This window comes from Pygocentrus nattereri, chromosome 21 (assembly GCF_015220715.1).
Source record: "Pygocentrus nattereri isolate fPygNat1 chromosome 21, fPygNat1.pri, whole genome shotgun sequence".
Classification (NCBI taxonomy): domain Eukaryota; kingdom Metazoa; phylum Chordata; class Actinopteri; order Characiformes; family Serrasalmidae; genus Pygocentrus; species Pygocentrus nattereri.
The window spans coordinates 32,668,781-32,693,829 of NC_051231.1; the positions used below are offsets into that span (position 1 = coordinate 32,668,781).

The 25,049-nt window shown below is 41.8% G+C and overlaps 1 protein-coding gene across 5 annotated transcripts in view; it reads right to left on the reverse strand.

Annotated features, from left to right (window-relative positions):
- Positions 1 to 5,766: 5,766 nt before the first annotated feature.
- The window catches only part of erc2 (ELKS/RAB6-interacting/CAST family member 2), a 130,303-nt gene continuing 111,020 nt past the window's right edge, over positions 5,767 to 25,049 (reverse strand). For all 5 annotated transcript variants that reach the window (XM_037532492.1, XM_037532493.1, XM_037532489.1 and 2 more), the window contains 7 exons: positions 15,377 to 15,388; positions 11,893 to 12,010; positions 10,482 to 10,642; positions 9,468 to 9,615; positions 8,594 to 9,223; positions 7,174 to 7,234; positions 5,767 to 5,904 (listed from right to left, as the gene is read on the reverse strand). In XM_037532492.1, coding sequence (XP_037388389.1) covers positions 7,208 to 7,234; positions 8,594 to 9,223; positions 9,468 to 9,615; positions 10,482 to 10,642; positions 11,893 to 12,010; positions 15,377 to 15,388 — 1,096 coding nt within the window. In that variant the 3' untranslated portion in view covers positions 5,767 to 5,904; positions 7,174 to 7,207. The remainder of the gene's footprint in view (positions 5,905 to 7,173; positions 7,235 to 8,593; positions 9,224 to 9,467; positions 9,616 to 10,481; positions 10,643 to 11,892; positions 12,011 to 15,376; positions 15,389 to 25,049) is intronic.

Genomic DNA, 25,049 nt, shown 5'->3' on the forward strand with positions numbered 1-25,049 from the left:
TCACCAATGTTGGTGTTGCTAGCTAGTTAACGTGGTAACTTACAATGCTAGCTGCTGAAGTAAAGAATTTGCCACTGGTGTTTTCCACATAGGGGGTCCTGGAGACCCTATATCCGCCTATATAAGCCTTTTTAAGCTTCCCAGACAAAAAATGGGTCATATGCATCGATTCTTCACTATACCTTGATATGACATCGCCAATCCTATCGTGTTAGGACCACACCGGAAGCTCCTGTCCATTTCAGTCCACTCTTCTGAACTACTGAGCATGAACTTCTAAGTAGAACACAACGTTGACACTCCTACATTGTAGGAAGATGACTGTAGGGTGTCTGCGTGTGACCGGTTCAACAGAGATGGAACAGGTTGACTGACCAGCAGTGTCCCCAGACCTCAATGCCCGTTTCTAAATCTGGACAGGAACTCACAGGAAAGAGGAAATTGATGTCCGGGGAGTTCATTTGTGCATTTTTTGATAAGCAACATCTCTAAGGATAAACGTCTTCCTAATAGAAAGTTCATCAGTGTTGATGTTGTTAGCTAGCTTACATGGTAATGCACAACGCTAGCTGCTGCAGCATGGCTAAAGTAAATCTGAAGGATTTGCCACCAGTGCTTTCCGCGTACAACTACTGTAGTATGTAAAGATTCCCAGCAAACTGCTAACCTTCTTAACTAGCGTTCCACCAAACGTGCAACACCAGCTTTAAAAGAGTGCATTTGTGGGCGGCGCATGGATCGCTCAATTAACGACAGAGCAGTCAAAACATTCTAGAAAAGCCACGACGAGGCATTCGAGAACCACAGCAACAAGTGGACGTTCTATGACAAGAGCAGTGGTTAACGTTCTAGTTGTGACTAGCATACAGTCTAGAACACTGACAAACATGGAAAAAGGAACGCACAGCACCGTACAGGAACGTTATTAACAGTCATATTTTGGCCTTATTACTGACAACACTAAATGACCAAGTGTCCACACAAACACGATCCCCCCCGGCGGCGGGCGAGAACACACAGAAGACGAAAGCGAGAAAGGCAATGCGTTAGCGATTTGGAATCCTCCCACTTTAACTGGGATAGTGAGGGTGGTCCAACTGAACTACTGGAGGAATGCCAGTTGATCTATCCATGCTCCACTCACAAATGAGACTGGACGATTCTTACAGAACGATTGCAAAAATATTTGAATATTGATAGCTAGCTTAGCCTCTGTAGCTTGGCTGCACTGATGTAGCTTGAAGCATCGTACCTTTGCAGGTTTTCTGTTTTCTGAGACCGGCATGTGTGGCGAGTACAAGGCGACAAATACTGTGAGAAAGTCCTTAGAGCGACTTTAGCCCAGCTACTCACCAGTGAGGTTAGCTAACTCGCACCTCAGCAGCACTTCTGTATTAAGCGCAATGGGATTTTTGACCTGTAAAGCTAATGAAGAACACATTTCTGGGCAGAGCATGGATACGTCCAGTGAAGGATGAGTCAACTGCTACTGGATTTGTTGTTGTTTTTTTTTTTTCTCAGCTGCAACAAAGAAGTGTCCTTCCAGCTTAAAAACTGAACCACATTCTCCTGCATCCCACACCCATCAAGCATGGAACCACTGCGCTGTTATTTATTCTTTTATATATTCATTTGTTTGTTTATTGCATAGATCTTCACATTGAGATCTTGCGAATGGGACACGCACTCAAACTCGAGTGGGAACCTGAGGGAGTTTTAGAGGAGAGACACTTGTTATCACAGCACTTGTTGGGTTCTTCTTTGTTCGGAAAAATAAAAACAGAACACGTTTTCTATTTTTTTTTTCTTGACACAATGTTCTGACCACGATATAGACACACTTTATATATCTATTATATATATATATATATATATATATATATATATATGTGTGTGTATATATATATATATATATATATATATATATATATATATATATATATATATATATATATATATATGTATATTTTTATATATCTATGATTTGTGTAGAATCCATGAATAGATCTAATTTGTTCAGGCACTAGCCACTACGTTGAGGGAAGCGTAAAGGTTTGGGAAGAGCACAAGGGTTGGAATGAGAGGAGAGAGCGACTTCGTCCTTTTTCTGTGCACGTCGGCCTTGACTCTTCTGACCTAAGTGGTTCCATATTGGAACATGTAGACTTCATCAGGTTCTTGGACTGTTCGGACCATCTTTGTCTAGGAAACAGGGAATATGTATTACCTCCTAAAGACCACTGCTGGAACTGCGGGTCACATGACTCACTGCGCAGCTTCAGCCGACCATCATCCACAGTTCAGAGGCTCCCAATGTCAGTCCTGGAGACCCCAAACCTGAGGTCTTTTGCTTCCCAGACAAAAAATTAGTTGCATGAATCAACTCTTCACTATTACTTGGTTATTACATTGGGCCCCGATGACTGCCGCGAGAGCCGGAACTACAAGCGAGGACAAAGCCTGGCGAGGATGGTGGGGAGAGGAGAACTGCGGATGGGTGGGGGTGGCGCTGAAGCCCCAAACACCGCCGAGGGATGCGAGTGACGGCAGGGGAAGGACATCAGCCGCCAAAAAGGAGACAACAACAATGGGAGTACTGAACTCCGCTGCCCTGACCCGACGCAGTCACAGCTCTCCTCTCCCTGCCATCCTTGCAGAGCTTTGGCCTTGCTCATCAGGGTCCGGGGGAGGAGCACACGCCATAACATCCAATTCCCTATATGATGGCTCCAATCCCATCATGTACAGACCACACCGGAAGTTCCTGTCCATCTCATTCCACTCTTCAGAACCTCCTACACTGTAGTAAGATGAGTGTAGGGTGACTGCATATGACTGGTTCAACAGAGATGGAACAGTTTGACTGACCAGCAGTGTTCCCAGACCTCAATGCCAATTTCTAAACCTGGAAAAGCTGAATTCCTAAAATTGGGTGACAGGAACTCTGGCTGAAATGGGCATCAGTTCATGGAAAAATGGACAGGAACTCACAGGAAAGAGGACATTTTTGTCCCGTGAGTTTAATCCCTATTCGGCCTCTCTTACCCGGTTAATTAGGGTATGACCTAAACCAGGTGTGCTAGATGAGGGAAAGCACAAAACCCCAGGACTGATTTTGGGAACCGCTGCTCTAGTACCATTTCTCCTGATATAAACAGGGAGCTTACTAATGTAGTTTCTGAGCATCCAAATACTAACTTTAGTCCTACGGACACTACAGACACGTCCACAGACCAGCCACAACTGGTCAAGTGTCTATTAATTAATAGCAAAACAACTCTGTATAGCCGGACATGAGTCAGTGTGGCAATGGCTGTCTCCATCCGTGTTGGGTGTAAGCACCAATAAAAGCACCATTAGAAATAGACCCTGGAAGGAGGGTAGAAGTTGCCTTTTTCTTTGTTCTGAGCCCATTTTAGCGGTTTGGTGAAGATGACGGCCTTGGCAGATGCAGCTGTTGAAGCATCTGGCCAGTTATGATGACGGAGGAGGTGTATAGGTGCATGCTTTCAAACGCAAACCAAACCTTGATCTCCAAGGAGAAAGATCAACCAGTACTGCTGGGAAAAAAAACAGCATTTTGACCAGCATGTTTGGAAGCTAGAAACTGATTAGAAAAAAGTCGAACGTAACCCTGCATAGAGTGCTTCCGATTGTCAGCTGAGGTAACTCTACAGGACAATGACAGGACAGGATCTAAACCAGCTAAAAGGCCCAACATACTGCACCCTACAGGGCTAAAGCCTCAGGAAACTTCAGGAGAACCAGAATGAACCCTTCCAAAGTGCCTGAATTTCAATCCCCAGTTATGTGACCCTGATATGTACTGAAATGAAACTCTCAAGAGTTTATCTACCGCTAATGTAAACAAAACAAAATAGAGATTCTTGGCAATGGATTTTCAAAAAAACGCAAAAGTCCGAACAACTTCATTTTGAATGTCTGAGAGAGGAGGTTACGAGAGAGTCTGCAGATCCTTCTGGCAGATGATGTGGTGGGACAGGGTTAATTTTGTTTCAAATGGAGGGACCCATCATAGAAGCTGAGTGTCTGAGGCAGAGAGGGGGCGAGGTCAAGCAGGTGAGCAAACAGAGCCAGATGTGAGTGGGCAGGTGAGACGGTTCAGGTCTAAAAGAGCGACTGCAGCTGAGGATGTCTCAAGAGTTCGTCTTGGATCGGCGCAGAGGGTCATCCACGGCAGTGTTTCTGAATGGGACTCCGTTAGACAATAAGATAAGCTGCCTGTGTGTCTCCTCCACCCAATCCTGCAGAAACCTCAGTCTGAGCCCATCTCCCATCTGAAAGAGTGAGGATGATCTTCACTATTTGAAACTGACAAATGTGCAATGCATAGCTAAAAACAGTAGCAGAAGATTTAAATTCATCCGTACTTTAGACTGAGTTTATAGATAACAGTGTCGCACAGTGTTAGAAACCACATCACCAAGTCTATTAGAGATACTGAACAACATAGTTGAGGCAAGTACGTGATGATTTGGGCATGAACACACAGTCAGTTCCCATGTTGTGGCTGATTTTCTAAGTGAAACACACTTATTTATTTCTATGACTCCCATTTTGCCCCTTGTCCCTACCACTCAGCCCTACCCCTCCTTTTTGCGCGTTCATGTCTAGGTGTGGGTGTCCCGATTCTTGTTGAGATAGAGGGGAAGGGCAAAGTATTGAGGCTACATGGCCCTCCAAACGGAGGTTTTTCAGAGACTACAAACAGAATTTTATGATAAAAAAAGAAAACCTGGAAAGAGTCCAAAGAACCCACAAATTTGAGAATTTTCTCTGTTAAAACTATGATAATCATCATATTATGTTATTTTCATCTTGTTTCAGTGTATTATGATCCTTTTCTGTATCACAAGCGTACAAAATATTGCTGACTGCTCATGTCTCAGTAGCTGGCTAGCTAAATGTCTCGATTCCGCCTTAAAAGCACCAGCAGTTGCATTCTAGTGCCTCCTCAGGCATCAGAACTAATACACCATTTAAGGTGGAACAGGAAATGTAGCTAGTCAGCTACAGAGAGATCACTCACGTACTATTAGTGATTTTTTTTAAAGCTTGTTTTCTGCTTTATGCTGGCGAATACCTGACTTCAGCTTCATATCACGATCAAGAATTGCTGTTTTTATTTCCCCCATTTCAGAGGGAAGACTTCAACCACTATCCCTTGTATCTCAGATTCAAGGGTTAATCTGACACTCGAAAACAAGGGGTAGGGGTAAAAGTAAGAAATGGGATTGAGCCTGTGTATTAACATACAGGCAAAAAAACCATACGACATAAAATGTTCCTCTTGCATGCTCCATTTTAGGTTTTATTTTTCCCCTAATTTTAAATTCAGCCAGTAAACAATAATTGTGTATTCAACAAAAACATGGGATTCTCCCAGAAGCACCTAAATGTTTGCAGTAACACCAACAACAACAAGAATAATAAAAAGGAAAGCTGATATACAAACATCACACATATAGTCACAAATTATCCAACTCAATCCAAATATATAAAAGGGAAAAAACGATGCATTATTAATGTTTTAACCCCTTAACACCTCAGGATAATCACAAACTAAGGCTTATTAATCAGGAACTACAGGGACTTCAATGCAAACTGGTTGAGAATTCTTATAGAATAGTGAACTAAAACTTTGGGCCCAATCTGGCCATTTAATACACTCCCAAAACCATAAAAAGACTTTCTGGTTATTCTCACCTGCTCAGGTGTTTTCCTGCTCGCTCAGCTCACACACTCACACCCCTCCTGCTCCTCCTCCTCAGTATCAAGCCCCCCTTGTAAAGTGTGGGTCTGGTGGGAGAGTCTGGCCAAATGGAAAATGTGTAGTTTCATCTGCATGACATGGCTATGCACCTCCAACTGTGAGTGAGTCATCTGAGACCAGAAGAGAGAGCAAGAATGAGACGGAGAAGCTGACGTCGGCAGTTCCTCACTACAGGTTTCCTGACGTTACAGCACGTGTCAAATCTCAAAAGCTCTCGAGTTCTCCAGCGGGGAACCCTCGGGTTATTTCTGTGAAATAATGTCTGTAATTTTCAGCTACTTCTTAATTAATTATTGCAGTAAAACTCTTGGTTCATTGTTAAGTTTTGGCTGAAAAACAAAAGGGTTAAATTCTCAAACTGGAAAATGATCCAATCAGAGTTTGTTTCTCCACAGATTTAGCCACTCTAGCTCTGCGACTGGTTCAGGAGCTAAAGTCACGTTTTAATATAGAATGGTGGGACACACTTCCAGGTTTGGGATAGCTACTGAAATATTAGTAGTTAGCTAATTTGTAGCTATTTTCCCAAAAGTTGTAGCTAGCTACAATTGAGGTACTTTTCCAGAAAGAGTAATGGCTACTTTTCAGCTACTTTTTAAAAAAGAAATGGCTACTTTTTAGCTATTTTTTTAAAAGAAGTGGCTATTTTTTAGCTACTTTTTTGAAAAGTAGTGGCTACTTTGTAGCTACTTTTAAAAGTAGTGGCTACTTTGTAGCTACTTTTAAAAGTAGTGGCTACTTTTTAGCTACTTTTTGAAAAGCAGTGGCTACTTTTTAGCTACTTTTAGAAAACAATTGGCTACTTTGTAGCTACTTTTTGAAAAGAAGTGGCTATTTTTAACTACTTTTTGAAAAGAATTGGCTACTTTGTAGCTACTTTTAAAAGTAGTGACTACTTTTAGCTACTTTTTGAAAAGCAATGGCTACTTTTTAGCTACTTTTTGAAAAGTAGTAGCTACTTTTAGTTACTTTTTGAAAAGCAGTGGCTACTTTTTAGCTACTTTTTGAAAACAATTGGCTTCTTTGTAGCTACTTTTTGAAAAGAAGTGGCTTATTTTTAGCTACTTTTTGAAAAGAATTGATGGACAGATGGACTACAGTCTGTAACTGTAGAACTACAGAGTGCAGCTATACAGTAAGTGGAGCTGATAAAGTGGACAGTGAGCGTAGAAACGAGGAGGTGGTCAGAATGTTACGCCTGATCTTGGTATTTAACAGGTAATAAAGCTACTAAGTTTCTGCTATCGAGAATAACTTACAGGATGCTGTTGCTAACGGATCCCAAACAGCTGTCACTGTTTATTAGCAGCGTTAGCATTGTTAGCGGAAGGCCTGGTCACACAGCAAAATCATGAGAAGAGAAAGAAAACGTATCTCACCCCATAGATCATCATAGCTTTGGTTTGGAAACTGTTACGCCCAAATGCCCTCCTCATCGTCCTACGATTGTTAAGCAGGGCCAGGTGGTCGGCAGGAAGCAAGGCAAGTCAGAGGAGATGAACACTCAGATTAGCAAATTAGAGGGCATTTATTATACAATCAGGAGCAAAATGCAGGCAGATAAAGCGCAGAGTCTTAATCCTGCTGCTGGAGTTTCAGTGTTTTCCTGCTCTAGCAGGAAGGAAGGGCTTGTTAATGAGCAGATTAAGAGCTTCAGCTCCAGAACCGTTAATCTAAAGATTAAAGACCTAAATCGAACAATTCTCCATCAATAAATCACAGAAGCAGGACAACAGGGACTTCCTCAACAGTTGGAGGGACGGCCACACTGACCGGAAATTTATATGCATTTAGCGCAGTAGCCACTAAAACCAGTCACTAAGCAGCAGGTCTAACGTGACAGCGGAGTCTTTGCTCACCCGATGATGCATCTTCATAAAAGGCAGAGCAAGTTTATTCACAGAGCACCTTTCATACACTGCTGTCATTCACAGAGCTTTACAAATGAGAGAATTCAGTCGCTTAAAAACGTAAAAACATGATTAAAAATGATATTTTAGAGAGAAAAAGCATGAAGTTACACACCAGATTAGACGTTAAATTAGAATAATTCAAAATCAAATAAAAAATTAAAAGTTAAATTAGGATTAAAAAAAGTGCCGTTACACAGGAAAAGAGCTAGAAACGCTAACAGGGTTAAAAAGCTGCTCAAATAGGAAAGTTTTGAGCCTGGATTTAAAGTGTTCAGTGTCGGGGCTCTTCTAATGCGCTCTGTCCACTGGGTCTGTATCTAAACGCTGCTTTTCCATGTTTAGTCTGCACCTTCGACTGGACTAAATGACCAGTTCCTAATGATCTGAGAGGTCTGCTCGGCTCATTTCGCTGCAGCATATGAAATAAAGGTGCAGAACCATCATATTTAAGACTTTTACAGAGCAGTAAAAGAACCTTACAGTGTATTCTGGAACAGACTGGAAGCTAGTGTAAGGATTTAAAAAGGCGGTGATGTGTTCGTCCTTTTACTCTGGAAAAACAGATTGTCAGCCAGTGTTTGAACGTTGTGCTCTAAACTTGGATCGTCTTTATCTCACGTGAATAAAATTCTAATCCAACACGCAGAAGAAATGTGAAAATAAGTCTCTTAAACGTTACTTAAATGTTTTTGAGTGAGGGAAATCAAGTTGAATGTGTACGTGCACAGTTTTTTCCGTTTACCGTAGCCGTCCCTGCGCCCATCATTGTTTACAGGTAGATTAGATGGAGACACGTAGCGAAGTGGTTAGACTGGCTTGTGGTTAGACTTGCACAAGAAATGCCACCAAGAGGTTTAACAGAAAATACAAAAGTTGTTGAACCCACCGGGTCTGGAGATGGCCTGTGTCCAGGGTGGAGCGGTCCACGGGCGGGACCACGGTGGTGTGGTGGTGGGTGTCGTGGGTGAGGTCCATGAGGGCCAGCGTGAGGGGGGTGGTGGGGGTGAGGGCTTTGCTGGGGTGGAGGAGGTCCATGTGGGTGCTGTGGGTGCTGAGGATGTTGAGGGTGCTGAGGGTGTGGAGGGTGTTGCTGGGGCGGGGGACCACCGTGCGGGTGTTGTGGATGGGGCTGCTGGGGCCTGGGCGGGTGCTGGTGGGGGCCCAGTGGTTGGGGATGTTGAGGGTGTTGAGGGTGTTGTGGGTGCTGTGGGTGTTGTGGGTGTTGTGGGTGCTGGGGGTACTGAGGCTGAGGTGCTTGCTGGGGGTGTGAGTGCTGTGGAGGGGGTTGAGGGTGTTGGGGGTGTTGAGGGTGTTGGGGGTGTTGGGCGTGAGGGGCGTGAGGGGCATGAGGGTAAGGGGGCTGTTGTTGAGGGAGAGGGGCGTGTGGGTACAGAGGCTGGGGCTGAGGTTGTGGTTGGATGTGAGGTGGCTGGGGTTGCATATGGTGAGGAGGGGCATGAGGGTGGTAGTGGTCATCTTCATAGTTGTCTGTTATTAGTTTCATCCTGCTCTGCGTCTGTGAGGATGACAGCGGTCAAACTAAATGTTTACTTATGTTACTGCATGTGCATCAGTTATCAACTATCTGATCTCATGAAGAACCTTTAAGAATTACAGATAGCAAACAAAGTCATGAGTAAGACCATGAGCACTAGGCCCAGCCTGGGCTTAAGCTTAACTCACATACTTGAATTACAGAAATGATGTAACCGTCAGTGTTGGGCAAATGCAGTGCATGTGTTTCTAGCTGCTGTATTCACCTGCTGCTTGAGCTGCTGCATCAATCGGTCCTTCTCGCGTTTCAGGGACATCACTTCCTCCTGTGTCTTCTTCTTGTTAGAGGAAGACAGTTCCAACAGAGCAATGTTGGCATCTTTTTCACTGATAGCAGCCAGTAGAGCCTGTTGCCTGTTGTAGAGCAGAGTTACAAAGACAATAAAGTTAGAAAAAAAGCATAAGAAACACACAAATGCTCTTAAGACCCCATCTTGAGTAGCAGAAGTGATGCAAGCATATCGGCCATCAGTAACATTTGGGGCCTCCAAACCCTCGGAAAAATGTTCGTCAGCTCACTTTAAGTATGGAACGTTGATGTTTGTTAAAACCATTTAATATAAGCTTCCTGGACAAAACAATTAGTTTAAGGCTCCTGCAGATGGCGCTGCACGAGGATGATCGGGTGTGCAATGGGATTCATAGATTGAGAAAAGGTGGTACAGTGCAGTGAATGTTGTGTGCAGTGTGTGGAAAATGGGTCACAAAGCAGAGATTAATGATTGGGAAAAAGAAATGAGGCCACAGTGTGAAGGAAGTAGCTGAATTTGCAGGTGTATCGAAGCGTACGGTCATACGGGTCGACCAGCAGGGGCAAAAATCCCAGTCTACAGGAAATTCTTGTCATAACATACGCTGCAGCCTTCAAAATGAGGTTCAATTTACGGCACTAAAAACTGTGAACTTTGTTGAGAGTGAGTCATATCCGGTAAACCATCGTTGAACGTTTAGGAAAGCATGGCCTGAAATTTACGACAGGCTCGAATACGGCTCTGTGATCCGTGACCGGTTTCAGGAAAACGACATGAAAAGCCTAATCCCGCTGAACAACATTCTCCTGGCAGTTTCTATCTGAAGAAACCAGCTTCGATTAACGATGGCCTAGTAAACGTAGGCAAGCTCTTCAAACTGCTCCTGACCGTGCCAGTGAGGAGAGATGGAGGAGAGAGTGATTATGAGAGTGATCAGTATGAGGAAGCATGAAAAGAAGCAACTCTCACTTCATCTCCAGAATCTCCTCCAGCTGTTTGCGTCTCTCCTGCCTGAGGTTGGTCAGGTGACTGTCCCGCTCAGCAAGCGACTGCTGGGTGGAGGACAGACGCTGTTTAGTGGCTTCAAGCTCCTGCCTCGTCTTCTCCAGCACGCTCATCAATTCCTCCATCTGAGAGAAGGAGAGAGGGAGAGAAAGAGAAAAGCGGAGAGAGTTTAAACACAAACCTCAGGCACTAAGCCGCACATTCACACCCACACACGGGCACACACTGCAGAGCAGCCTTCTCCAACTCCTCCCTCGTTCTCTCTAAATAATCTCAGCAGGTCATCAGCATGTAGGACCAGATAAAACCTCCAAACTGTGGAGCCTTGGGGAACCTAAACCCTTGTTTTCATGGTAAGTAGGTTAAATTTGTTCTTGGGGAACACAAACTATGTCCTGCGGACGCCGCAAAGTTATTCACAGGACATAGTTTGTGCATGTGTACTGTTTTCATCCTGTGGGCTTTGGACCACCCGTGGACTGTGAAGCACCCTCTAGTGGGTGCTAGAGGTAGTTCGGACTCAGCCAGTAACTTCATAGCCACAAAAAGAGGAAAAAAGATTAATTTAGTAATTAACCCTCTATTGCATGAAATATAAGGTAAACATGCTAAAATTGTTTTTGTTATTTATAATTGCTTAAATAATGGAAATGTTAAAAATAAAAAATAGAAACTTATTTTAAAGTGGAGTATTTGGTCTTTTTTTGCCATATGGCAAACAACGTGCAACTGCATCCACAACACCATAAAGCTCAGACACAGACCAGACAGTGGTTGTCATAAGATGGCAGCAAAACAGCGGCGCGGCAGTGAAACCGAACACGAAATAAAGGGTTTAAATATTCTTCATCTTCTAGATGATGTTCGTTCACATTGAACGTTTCAACGTTTTAAAAAAATGTGGCATGAAGTTTGAGTTTGGCGTTTACGTCACGTCTTCTTCTGTGAGTTTATTGGTTGGTTGTAAAGCAGAAATCTGGTTACTGTCTGACTCATGTAGACCTGGAGTTCCCTCATTATCTGACTACTCAAGTGCTTGTAAAGGCGTCGAAAACACTTGCAAACACACCTAATGAGACATATATATTTCATTCACTCCTCCCTAAGTACTTGCACTGTTGTGCTGAGTCTTGTTTCAGTGACAGTGCAGGATGGGAGTGTTGGCCTGAAGGCTGTGAATCACGGGTGCTCAGAACACGAGGTCACACCCAGAAGGTTCTCACACAGGTCACACGGGTGCCTGTGTTATATTTCTAACTTGTTTATGTTAGACATCACTCAATTTTAATGTCACGCAAGCATTTTCAATGTGTCCCCTTGGCCTTGGATATAGACTTAGATATAGACACAATGCATTTAAGGCACACATACATACCTTGGGGTTGTCCATGGGGTTGTCCTTGCGAGGGTCCTGCAAGATGTTGGTGCTCTTTTTGTCCCCCTGCTGGCCAAGCTTGATATTGGGACCTTTCTTGTTTTGGTCTTTGCCTTGCCTGTAAAAATCAAAAACATGCTATTTATGATCATGAACAGGTGGATAGTTCCTTCACTCCTTTCAGAATTTGCTACAGTTCACAACCAAATAACCGGACAGGTTACCAAGCACCAGTAATGTACTCACTGAACTGAATTGGTTATTGCTAAATTATACCGACCCGTGCTCCTGGTTAGTGTTTGAGACAGAAAAGTGACTCATCCTGAATCATTTATCCCCACAGGCTCTAACTGTTATATTGTCTCTGCTGGTTCAGTAACCAAACGTCTTTAAGGCTGTGTGTGGGCCATTTCTGCTGAAATCCACACCCACAGGTGATGTCGAGAACCATCTCACAGCAGCCATTCAGTCACGTTTGGTCCCATTTGATTGCTCAGTGAGTTTCATTAGAAACTTCAGGTGATTTTGGTTCTAAAACATGAGCAGATTACCTCTCACACTCACATTTAGCTGCGTGAGTTTATAGAAACAGGACATCGCAACATCTGATGAAATGTGGGCTGTCACTATGGGCTAAACTGCATTTGAGCAATCAAGTGATCTGAAGAATGTTTGAGCAGGTAGAGTTTCCAGAAAAGTTGGGACGCTGTGCAAAATGTAAATAAAACCAAAATACAATGATGTGCTGGTTCCTATATTTCATTGAAAATAGTACAAAGACAACAAATCAAATTTTTGAAAAATTTCATTTGATGCGCCTTCCAAAAAAGTTGGGACAGGGGAACAAAAGGCTGGTAAAGTAGTGTAATGCTAAAAAAAACACCTGGTGGTTAATTGGCAACAAGGTTAGTAACATGATTGCGTATAAAGAGCATCTCAGAGAGGCGGAGTCTTTCAGAAGTAAAGGTGAGGAGGGGTCACCACTCTGTGAAAGACTGGACCATCAAATAGAGCAACAGTTCAAGAAGAACGTCTCTCAACATAAAACAGCAAAGAGCTTCTGCTTTTCATCGTCTACGGTGCAGAACATCATTAAAGACTCAGAGAATCTGGAGAAATCTCTGTCTGTGAGGGACGAGGCTGAACACCAGTATCTGCTGGCCGTGATCTTTGGGCCCTCAGGCAGCGCTGCATTAAAAACAGACATGATTCTGTAGTGGAAATCACTGCATGGGCTCAGAAACACTTCTGAAAACCACTGTCTGTGAACACAGTTCATCACTGCATCCACAAACGCTGTTAAACTCTAAAACACAAAGAAGAACCCAAATATAAACAGGATCCAGAAACGCTGCCACCTTCTCTGGGCCCGAGCTCATTTAAAATGGACGGAGGTGAGATGGAAAAGTGTCCTCTTTTTTAAAATCATGGACACTGTGTCCACATTTTGGTTTTATTACATTTTGTACAGCATCACAACTTTTTTGGAAATGGGGTTGTAGTGTGTGGCAAAAACATTCATATAAATACGTGTCATCCATAAGGCTCTGCTTCACACTGTGTGCAAGAACATAAAGAGAATTTAAAATATGCATTATTATTATGGAGATTGCAAAGAAATATGTTCCATTAAAATTGAATGTGTAAATTGTTTACGCATTTAGTCGTGACAGCTGTACCTGCTTCAGTCACTGATTTGCTCCAGAATACCGAACAAATTTCCATATAACGTTACTAAAATTCATACGTCTTGGCGGAACACTAAACTGGAGTTCTCCAGTTTTTCTGCTTTACCTTTCCAACTGAACTCAACTCTGGTTCTGTTTTCTTTTTTAAAATCTGCAGAACATTAACCAGTCTCACTGCTCAGAGTGCCAATAGAAATTAAAGTAATAAGGAATTAATAAGGAATTACTCACCTTTGTGACTACATACATACATTAGTGTCACAGCTGTTGATGCATAATTCATAGTAGTTACTGAATAATTTGTCCACAACAAGCCTGTAGTTCTATGGGCGGCCAGATAGATGCCAGAACAAGAACAGAGCAGTTCAGGAAGAGCCTGACCGTCAGAGTTAAATTCAGGATGAGTCTTTAGGCAGGGCCTGGGCGATAAAACAATAATGATTATCAAAATCACATATTTGTGAATATTGTTAAAGCATTACTGGATATGTGCTGTGTAGACAGAGAGGGGGAATAAGTCTCGCAACTCACAGCGACACATACTAGCGCACGGATCGGCAAGATGTGCAGCTGAAACCGCATGCGGCTCTTTTACTGCCCTGCTGTGGCTCCACAGCTGAGTTAGGTTAGTAGGTGATAATAAAATAATCCTCCTTTACAGTTAAAGCTTTGCTGATCCTTCAACACAGTTTAACAGTAAAGATTGGAGACTGGAGATCAGCATAGACTGCGGGTCACCATAGCAACACAGACAACAATCTCGCCCAGCTAATAGCTATGAAAAGGTAAAGAGAGAGATTTAAGATGAAAATTCATCATCTGGAGACGAATGGATGTATTTGTGTTTATAATCACTCCAGCTGGTTTCCTGATACATTTAATCTGCAGCAAGAAACCGTGAAGCCACATCTTGTTCGTCTGCTTCTTGTTCAGATTTTCCAGTTCCACTTTAAATGGTGCAACAGTTACATTCTGACACTTCAGGCTCCATTTAAGGTGGAATGGGAAATTAAATGGTGAATGAGAAGCGACTTCAGCCTCGCAAAAAGTTGAACGCTGACAGCCGTTTTACAAGAAGCTGTTCTACTTTGAGGAAAAGTTTCCTGCTGGAGATGCGAGAAAAGCAGTTATAGCCGAGCTAAAACTTAAAGCACAGCAAAGTGAGTCTGTGTTTTGATTTATATTATATTTTTTAGCCTACACTAGTACTTTTAGACATTTACAACCAAGATGGTAAAATGGACATAAAACATTGTGGCTCCCAAGGTGATCTGATGTTTGCTGGAAGGACACAATGGCTCTTCTTAACATTCGGGTTGCTGACCTCTTCACTAACGGCCGAGTGGAATTAGTGTTGATTGTAGAGAGTGAAAAAAGGATGTGAGTTTGAGGGAAATCTCTCGAAAAGAGAGATAAATCACAACAAAAATAATCCTGTATTTTCTGCCGTGGCTCGTTTATACTGTTATATATAGATATATATTGTTTTACTAAATGAGTTTTACTTAATTACTCGAGCACTATTCCAGTTCACTATTATGAAACTGAGCATTAGGAATGACACTGACAAATCAAAATCCCATTATTGGTCATATCGCCCAGCCCCATTAGAGCGAGAATGAAACGAGACAAGACAACAGCAAACCCACAGTGTGGAGCCATGACCAACCACTTGAGACGCAAATGAGTGTGGTATGATCCTCGGGTGAGTTACAGGTATGAAAGAGCATCCTGCAGATGGAGAGAGAGAGGAGAGGAGGGAAAGAGGAGGAGAAACCTGCTGGGTTCAAACTTACCTAGGAGCAAGGCTGCAGGACACGAGGAAGAGGAGGAGAGCAGGGAGGAGGGCCAGGAGCAGAAGAGGGAGGAGAAATCACGCACAAGCCAACAAGAGAGGAGAAGAGAGGAAGGAGAGGTGAAAAGAAAGTTAGAATTCTGTGGAACATCAGGAAAAAAAACAGGCGTAAAGAGACGAAAAGGAGAAGACGTTCAAATCAGGTCCAGAGGCAGTTAATGCAGGATGCTGCTTCTTCGTCTCACACCATCATCGTCATCATCATCATCATCAAGAGGACGATGTCACTGAGTTTGGCTCCAGAAAGCCTGTAAGAGCGCCGGCATGCAGCGGCCACTTCAGCCCAGGGAAGAGAGAGCAAGGGGTCGAGGGAGCGAGGGGGTGAAGGAACAAGTGTGCAACAATCCATATGGGACCAATCCACCATACAGCAGACGACAGTACAGTCTGTTAGGGTTCAGTCGACACATCCTGCCTACAGAAGCACTCAGACTGAGCACGCAAGCCACCGCTAACTCAGCCGTTTGGGCTTTAAAAGAATAGTTCACCCAAGAATGCTAAGGCGGCTAGCAAAGAAAGAAAGCTGGGGACCAGTTAGTCCTGAACGCTAAACCTAGTATTCAGATGTGAAGCAACTCACAGATCTAACAAACTAATCAACTAACTAAGAAACTAACTCAAACTACCTGTGAACAAATAAATAATGAGCTGTCACAATAACAAACTCACAAACAAACTAAATAAAAACCTTGCTGACACTAATAAAGTAGATAAATTAACTAATACACTTAAAGCTAAAAGACTGTACCTAAGAATCTAAGGTATCTACGAAACTAACTAGCTGACCACAAACTGAACAAACTAAATAATAAGCTAACAAATGAAACTAATACACTAAGAAACGCTTTCACTCACAAACGACTGAAGTAACAAATGAACTAAAAAGATTCAAACTAAAAAACGAATGAAATCACAAACAAACTCACTCGTGTTTGGCAGCCCTAAACATCCCTCGCTAAGAAGAGCCGTTAGCACTAAAGTAGCCCGGTGCGCATTACTGAAAGGGAGGAAACTGGCTTAAAGCAGCAGCAGTACGTGCTCACAAATACACGTACGTCTGTAGTCACAAACTGAAAAAAGCAAAGGCCCGACATAAGGATCTAAACACAGGGTACATTCGGTATTACCAGTATAGTAACAGTGAATCTAAAACAACTGACCGTTTGCAAAATTCTAGAAAAAGTCCAGCCTCCTTTAGTTAGTGTTGCGACATCCGTGAAACCTTCAGCTCAGGCTGCCTAACGCTTGTGCTCGTTTGTTCAGACTACAAAAGTTCAGTAGCACAAGGAAATATTGAGAAGCACACAGAGTACCTCCGAAAACGTTTTTCATTCCAAATAAACTGGCTTTCAAATGTTCAGTGCAGACATACAGCGGGCTGACAAAACACAAATGCAAGAGGAAAGTTTGTGAATGACTAAGTTTGCTCGACAATACCGTTGCTGTGAATTTTCAGGTGGTTGCAAAAGTGTTGCTAGGCCATTGCTATGTTATCCCAGGTGGTTGCTAAAGTGTTGCTAGGCCATTGCTATGTTATCCCAGGTGGTTGCTAAAGTGTTGCTAGGCCATTGCTATGTTATCCCAGGTGGTTGCTAAAGTGTTGCTAGGCCATTGCTATGTTATCCCAGGTGGTTGCTAAAGTGTTGCTAGGCCATTGCTATGTTATCCCAGGTGGTTGCTAAAGTGTTGCTAGGCCATTGCTATGTTATCCCAGGTGGTTGCTAAAGTGTTGATAGGCCATTGCTATGTTATCCCACGTGGTTGCTAAAGTGTTGCTAGGCCATTGCTATGTTATCCCAGGTGGTTGCTAAAGTGTTGCTAGGCCATTGCTATGTTATCCCAGGTGGTTGCTAAAGTGTTGCTAGGCCATTGCTATGTTATCCCAGGTGGTTGCTAAAGTGTTGCTAGGCCATTGCTATGTTATCCTAGGTTGTTGCTAAAGTGTTGCTAGGCCATTGCTATGTTATCCCAGGTGGTTGCTAAAGTGTGGCTAGGCTATTGCTATAGCATCCCAGGTGGTCAATTAGGTGTTACTATGCTGTTGCTATGGTATCCCAGGTTGTTGCTAAGGTGGTGCCAGACGATGCTATGATGTCCCAGGTCCCTGCTAAGGTAGGCCGTTGCTATTGTAACCCAGGTGTTCTCTAAAGTGTTCTAGGTCATTGTTATGTTCTCCCAGGTGGTCACCAAAGAGTCAGTTTTCTGCTGCTGCCGTTCTCACCGAAGGTTTGATCTGAAGTTCAGAGGAAAGAACACTTCCAGACGATTCTGATTGGCTGAGAGGTGTGCATTTTGCAAACGGTCAGTTGTTCACTCATACCAGAAACATCTGCTCTATCAGAGCAAGGATACTTCAGCTACACTGTGAGGAAGAGTAGAGGCAATAATGCAGCAGGGGGCGCTATGACAGAGTTGAGTTTGAATCAATCACACTGTATACTTGTTTCCCTTCATTAGCAATGTTAGCATTTTTGGGCAACCTATTCTTTTACTTCTGCAGACTCAGGGGAAGGAGCCATTCGCTGAAAGGTGAGAGGGAGGGACAGAGAGGAGTGCAGAGAGGGTGTAAAGGGGAGGGGAAAAGGGAAGAGCTAAGAAACTGATTGGTCAGGATAGGAGAGGATGCAGATGACCGTGAGCTATGGACATTAAGAAACCATGAAAGGGATGTTGCTTCTTAGAGACTCTCTCAAACATAAGCGAGACCAGACAGCCAACATACAGCGGTGTGCATGTTTTAGATGTATTAAAGGAAGAAGGAAGAATTTCTAGCAGATTTGGTTTCTGAATTTCTGAATTGAGAAATAAATTGATACTTGCACGTCGTGAGTATCAGAGACCACCATTTATCTATTTCATTTCCAGTCAAAACAGCCATTAAGTACAACTGACTCATTTTTCAGGAGATATTTCTGAGGAGATCAGACATAATCTAATCCACGTGCACAAAAGGCAAATAAGAGTTTCCAAAACTGGAGTTCAAAAAATGAAAAGATGTAAACAAAGTGAGACTCCTAACAACCACCTGGAAGACCTGGCAGAAGCCAAAACTGCCCCCATCAGATAAACAGCACTTAAAGCTTCCATCACTGAGAGAGAGGAGAAGATCAAGCTGCTTCAGATCTGAAAACATCCACAGGTGTTTCTGTCCATCCTTCCACTGTGAGACCACTCGGTGCTGTGGGTCTGAAAGGATGTGGAGCTGATCAAGAAGAACCTCACTGAGAAAAGGAGACGGACACATCAAACAAAGAAGCTGACTGACCACCCCAGAGTCCAGACCTCAAAGCCACTGAATGGGTGTGATCACTTCAGGAAATCAACCAGCTTCTCAGACTGAGCTTTGGAGGCGTGTCTGCAGGTTCTTTGAGGAGCTGAAAGTGAGGCTCCTGAGAGGAACGGAAGCTGGAATGAAGGTGAAGAGCGGACGCAGTAAACACTTAGAGCGTTAGGTATTGTTGAAGGCTTCTGGGTAATTTTCTGTTAAATATATGTTTAAGCAACTTGCACATAAAATTAAAGATTGTAATTTATGGCTATTTTGACAGGAAATGAAATAAATGAAAGGTGGTCTCTGACTTTCGCACAGTACTGTACATCTCAGCACGACTTAATTCCGTTTGTTACATAAACACCGGCTGCCTTTACGTCGTCATATTTCACAATAAACAGGTCAACACAACTGCTCCAGTAACGGCTTGTTCCATTAACGTACATTAGAATAAAGAACGTTTCTTCCTTCACCTGAAACGTTACCATTTTGTTCCGACAGTCGGAAACAAGGCAGCAGGGATTGTTTGTTTGGGTGCATGTGTTGGGTGACCAGTGGGTGTGTGGTTAACATGGTCAGAAAGGACCCCGAGTGGACGTAAAGAATGAGATGTATGCCTGGAGGGGAACATGACAGCAAAAGCAAGGCTGAATAAAACACACCAAGATTAAAACCACTGAATTTCACACTGACCTTTAGAGGCTGATACGGCTTTCATAAGCAACACACTGGTGCTTTCAAAAATGAAACGGTAGAACCATTAAAGGGCCCGTATTCTAGATTTTTCCAGGCCAGTTACGCTGTTCGTCTGGTTTTATGCACCAATAGTCATAATTCATTTTTAATAAAAATGAGTTTTCGTTACTGTTCCTTTAAATCACATATATCAATATATTACATCTTCGTTTACATTTTTTAGCATAATCTGAAAATACCAGCTGTTTTTTAATTTTTTTGTAAATCATGTGATGAATTGACCAACACAAATGGTCCAAAATTGCTTAGAAAAAAATATTTTTTACATCAACATTAAAACATTAAAAGTTAAGAATGCTTTTTCTTTCACCTGAAAAGTTCAATTTTCGAGATGCAAGAGGAAAATATGTAAACAAGTTCCGCTCTAGTTGGCTGTGCCTCATTTAAAAAGCCCCGGCCGATGCGCTTCTCATAACTTCAGACTGAAAAGGCGGATATATGCAAATGTGAGATTTTGTGACATCACAAAAACAGCGAATTCAAAATGGGTCCATTTCCGCAGGTTATTTTCCAAAAATAACTGCAACTCACAGCGGGTTTTGAAACTGCAGCAATGCTTATACACGACGTCAAACTCTTTCCCTGCGAAGTGAGAAAGGTTTCCCATCACACGGGCCCTTTAAATAAAACTGATAACACTGAATCATCCGTTTTAAATGTAGAACAGTGTCCTGTCGCTTTCAGAAGCGCAGTGGAGTCTCTAATTCTACATCAGTCAGTCCCGTTTAATCTTGGCGTGTCTTTAAAAATATTCACTACATGCCAACATTAAGACCACAAACTCACACCCACGACAAAACAGGAAAACCTGAACACTGAATTCTATCGTATGTCCAAAGAGGGTCTGAATGTGAGAGAGTGATAGTGTTGAAAACGTGAAAATATCTGGATTGACATTTAGATATAACTCATTAAAAATGGTCTAAAATACCGATTACATAACACTTCACACTGCAGAACTGAGGAGAATGAAAACGTGCACAACAGCAACCTGCATGCGTTTGGGTGATTCAGCGATCGGGAGGCCGGTTGTGTCACTGATGTTACGTTTATGAATATGTAAAATAAAGAAAAAACAAATGTAAACACAGTGAGCGGGTCTTTCACAGCAACGTTTCTGTAAAAATATCAATAAAAACAATGGCAAAAGTATTTTTGCATGTTTTAGGCCCTTATAAATACACATCACCTTGAAATAATAATAATAATAATAATAATAGACTTCTTAATCATTATTTTAGGATCAATGTGTTATTATTTAGCATATCCTGCTTCTTCATGAGTCATCCATTACAGGTTATGACTCTCACCCCTCACCCAACCCTGTCACCTGAGCACATCCACCCTTCTCTCATTCTGTTTTCATTCATTTCAATGAGATCCAGATTTTGTCTGAGGTCACAGATGGAGATTGTGGATTGTAGAGGGAGGTATTCATGTATTCGAGGTCCACTTATAAGATTTATGGGGTTTTATGTATGAAAGAAAGTGATGTTTTGTCTCTATGTGACAATTTTCTGACCTCTCTTCATCTCTTAGGATTAAACAGGCTGCTATCTCACTGCTGTCGGAACAAAACCTCGTATCCCCAAAATGACGACTTTACAGGAGAAGGAAAAAACCTTCTTTACTTTTAACGCAAGTCAATGGAACCAATTTTTTTTTTACGCCATTTTTGCCCATTTCTTTTGATCCATTCATCGTAGAATCTGTAGACAGTGTGAAGCACAACATGTTCAAATAATGTAAAAAACTGAAAAACACCAAAAATGGACATACAAGGTTTTGACCCGACAGCAGCGATATGTAAATGAGCTCTGCTCTGATTCTGTATTGAGCCTCACTGAAAAAGCCGTCTAGGCTCAAACACTGCTTATAACGTCGGTGTGAGTGGGCGGAGCTAAACGGCTGTAGGCTGAATAGGTGGACATACGTGAATCAGATGGTTCTTATGACATCACAGAAGCAGTCATTATAAAGCAGGCGGTTTTTGAAGCTCGTTTTCCGGATATACTCCAACAATATTTACATGTAATTTCAAGCTCCTTTATTAAAAAATAAACTATGTTTCTCCAAGACACCGCTGCTCTCAGAACAAAACCTTGTATCTTCTTTTATGTCATTTTTTTGTTTCTGACATCATTTGAAAACATCTGTTGCCCTTTACATTGTGTGTAAATTTCATGATGAATGGACCAAAAGAAATAAAACAGAATTCCTTGGAAAAAAAACTCTGGTTCCATTGACTTCCATTACAAGCAGAGCATGTTTTGTCCTTCTCCTGTAAAGTTGTTATTTTGGAGATACGAGGTTTTATTCTGACAGCAGCGATATGCGCCTTTAAGTAAATCACTAGAAAGTTCCTCATGTCCAAATGTCACTAGAAGTTACACTAATTAACCACATTTTGTGTATTTGCTAATGCTATGCTATAAATTCGTACCCTGTTACTGATTTAAGCCACTGGTCAGCAAAGAAACGCCTTCAAAATGAGATGTTGTTGCTGCGATGGGTGAAATTGTTAATAAATGATTTTGTTTTAGATTCTGTGTTGAAAACTGATGATTGAAATTTGATTTTTAAGAGTCACGAGGCATCCCAATCGGAGAATCTCCCGCTTACATCACAGCATACACGGAAAAAAGGCCAGCAACCAAGATCGCAGTCAAAATACAGCCATCAGATAAACACACACACATTCCCAATCCTGCCAGGATCACACAGCTCTTAATGCATCAAGCGAGAAGCACTTCGGCCTGGAGCACGTTTATGCGTAAAGATCATCGGTCAGATTTGCGGATGAGTGCCAGCAGATGCAGCATGATACAGAACAAACAGTGCTGCACATACAGCGCCAGACAGACAGGCAGACATGCAGACAGACAAACAGACAGGCAGTCTGGCAGGATGCAGACAGACAGGCAGACAGACAGGCAGTCTGGCAGGATGCAGACAGACAGGCAGACATGCAGAACAAGAAAAGTCAGAGTAGGACTGCCCCTCTAGGTCAACAGGTCGACTACCCAGTCATAAAATTCTTGGTCAACTTGGAAAATAGAGAATCTACAGTGTGTAGTTTTACAGTCTGACTGTAATAATTGTGGAGTGATTTTAATCCAGTATGAATCTGCAGCGTGTGTAGTTTTACAGTCTGACGGTAATAATTGTGGAGTGATTTTAATCCAGTATGAATCTGCAGTGTGTAGTTTTACAGTCTGACAGTAATAATTGTGGAGTGATTTTAATCCAGTATGAATCTACAGTGTGTAGTTTTACAGTCTGACGGTAATAATTGTGGAGTGATTTTAATCCAGTATGAATCTGCAGCGTGTGTAGTTTTACAGTCTGACTGTAATAATTGTGGAGTGATTTTAATCCAGTATGAATCTGCAGTGTGTAGTTTAACAGTCTGACTGTAATAATTGTGGAGTGATTTTAATCCAGTATGAATCTGCAGTGTGTAGTTTTACAGTCTGATGGTAATAATTGTGGAGTGATTTTAATCCAGTGTGAATCTGCAGTGTGTGTAGTTTTACAGTCTGACTGTAATAATTGTGGAGTGAATTAATCCAGTATGAATCTGCAGTGTGTGTAGTTTTACAGTCTGACTGTAATAATTGTGGAGTGATTTAATCCAGTATGAATCTGCAGTGTGTGTAGTTTTACAGTCTGACTGTAATAATTGTGGAGTGATTTTAATCCAGTATGAATCTGCAGTGTGTAATTTTACAGTCTGACTGTAATAATTGTGGAGTGATTTTAATCCAGTATGAATCTGCAGTGTGTAGTTTTACAGTCTGACTGTAATAATTGTGGAGTGATTTTAATCCAATATGAATCTGCAGTGTGTGTAGTTTTACAGTCTGACTGTAATAATTGTGGAGTGATTTTAATCCAGTATGAATCTGCAGCGTGTGTAGTTTTACAGCCTGACTGTAATAATTGTGGAGTGATTTTAATCCAGTATGAATCTGTAGTGTGTAGTTTTACAGTCTGACAGTAATAATTGTGGAGTGATTTTAATCCAGTATGAATCTGCAGTGTGTAGTTTTACAGACTGACTGTAATAATTGTGGAGTGATTTTAATCCAGTATGAATCTGCAGTGTGTAGTTTTACAGTCTGACTGTAATAATTGTGGAGTGATTTTAATCCAGTATGAATCTGCAGTGTGTGTAGTTTTACAGTCTGACTGTAATAATTGTGGAGAGATTTTAATCCAGTATGAATCTGCAGCGTGTGTAGTTTTACAGTCTGACTGTAATAATTGTAGAGTGATTTTAATCCAGTATGAATCTGCAGTGTGTAGTTTTACAGTCTGACTGTAATAATTGTGGAGTGATTTTAATCCAATATGAACCTGCAGTGTGTGTAGTTTTACAGTCTGACTGTAATAATTGTGGAGTGATTTTAATCCAGTATGAATCTGCAGCGTGTGTAGTTTTACAGCCTGACTGTAATAATTGTGGAGTGATTTTAATCCAGTATGAATCTGTAGTGTGTAGTTTTACAGTCTGACAGTAATAATTGTGGAGAGATTTTAATCCAGTATGAATCTGCAGCGTGTAGTTTTACAGACTGACTGTAATAATTGTGGAGTGATTTTAATCCAGTGTGAATCTGCAGTGTGTAGTTTTACAGTCTGACTGTAATAATTGTGGAGTGATTTTAATCCAGTATGAATCTGCAGTGTGTGTAGTTTTACAGTCTGATGGTAATAATTGTGGAGTGATTTTAATCCAGTGTGAATCTGCAGTGTGTGTAGTTTTACAGTCTGACTGTAATAATTGTGGAGTGATTTTAATCCAGTATGAATCTGCAGTGTGTAGTTTTACAGTCTGACTGTAATAATTGTGGAGTGATTTTAATCCAGTGTGAATCTGCAGTGTGTAGTTTTACAGTCTGACTGTAATAAATGTGGAGTGATTTTAATCCAGTATGAACCTGCAGTGTGTGTAGTTTTACAGTCTGATGGTAATAATTGTGGAGTGATTTTAATCCAGTGTGAATCTGCAGCGTGTGTAGTTTTACAGTCTGACTGTAATAATTGTGGAGTGATTTTAATCCAGTATGAATCTGCAGCGTGTGTAGTTTTACAGTCTGACTGTAATAATTGTGGAGTGATTTTAATCCAGTATGAATCTGCAGTGTGTAGTTTTACAGTCTGACGGTAATAATTGTGGAGTGATTTTAATCCAGTATGAATCTGCAGTGTGTAGTTTTACAGTCTGACTGTAATAATTGTGGAGTGATTTTAATCCAGTGTGAATCTGCAGTGTGTGTAGTTTTACAGTCTGACTGTAATAATTGTGGAGTGATTTTAATCCAGTATGAATCTACAGTGTGTAGTTTTACAGTCTGACGGTAATAATTGTGGAGTGATTTTAATCCAGTATGAATCTGCAGTGTGTAGTTTTACAGTCTGACTGTAATAATTGTGGAGTGATTTTAATCCAGTGTGAATCTGCAGTGTGTAGTTTTACAGTCTGACTGTAATAATTGTGGAGTGATTTTAATCCAGTATTAATCTGCAGTGTGTGCAGTTTTACGGTCTGACTGTAATAATTGTGGAGTGATTTTAATCCAGT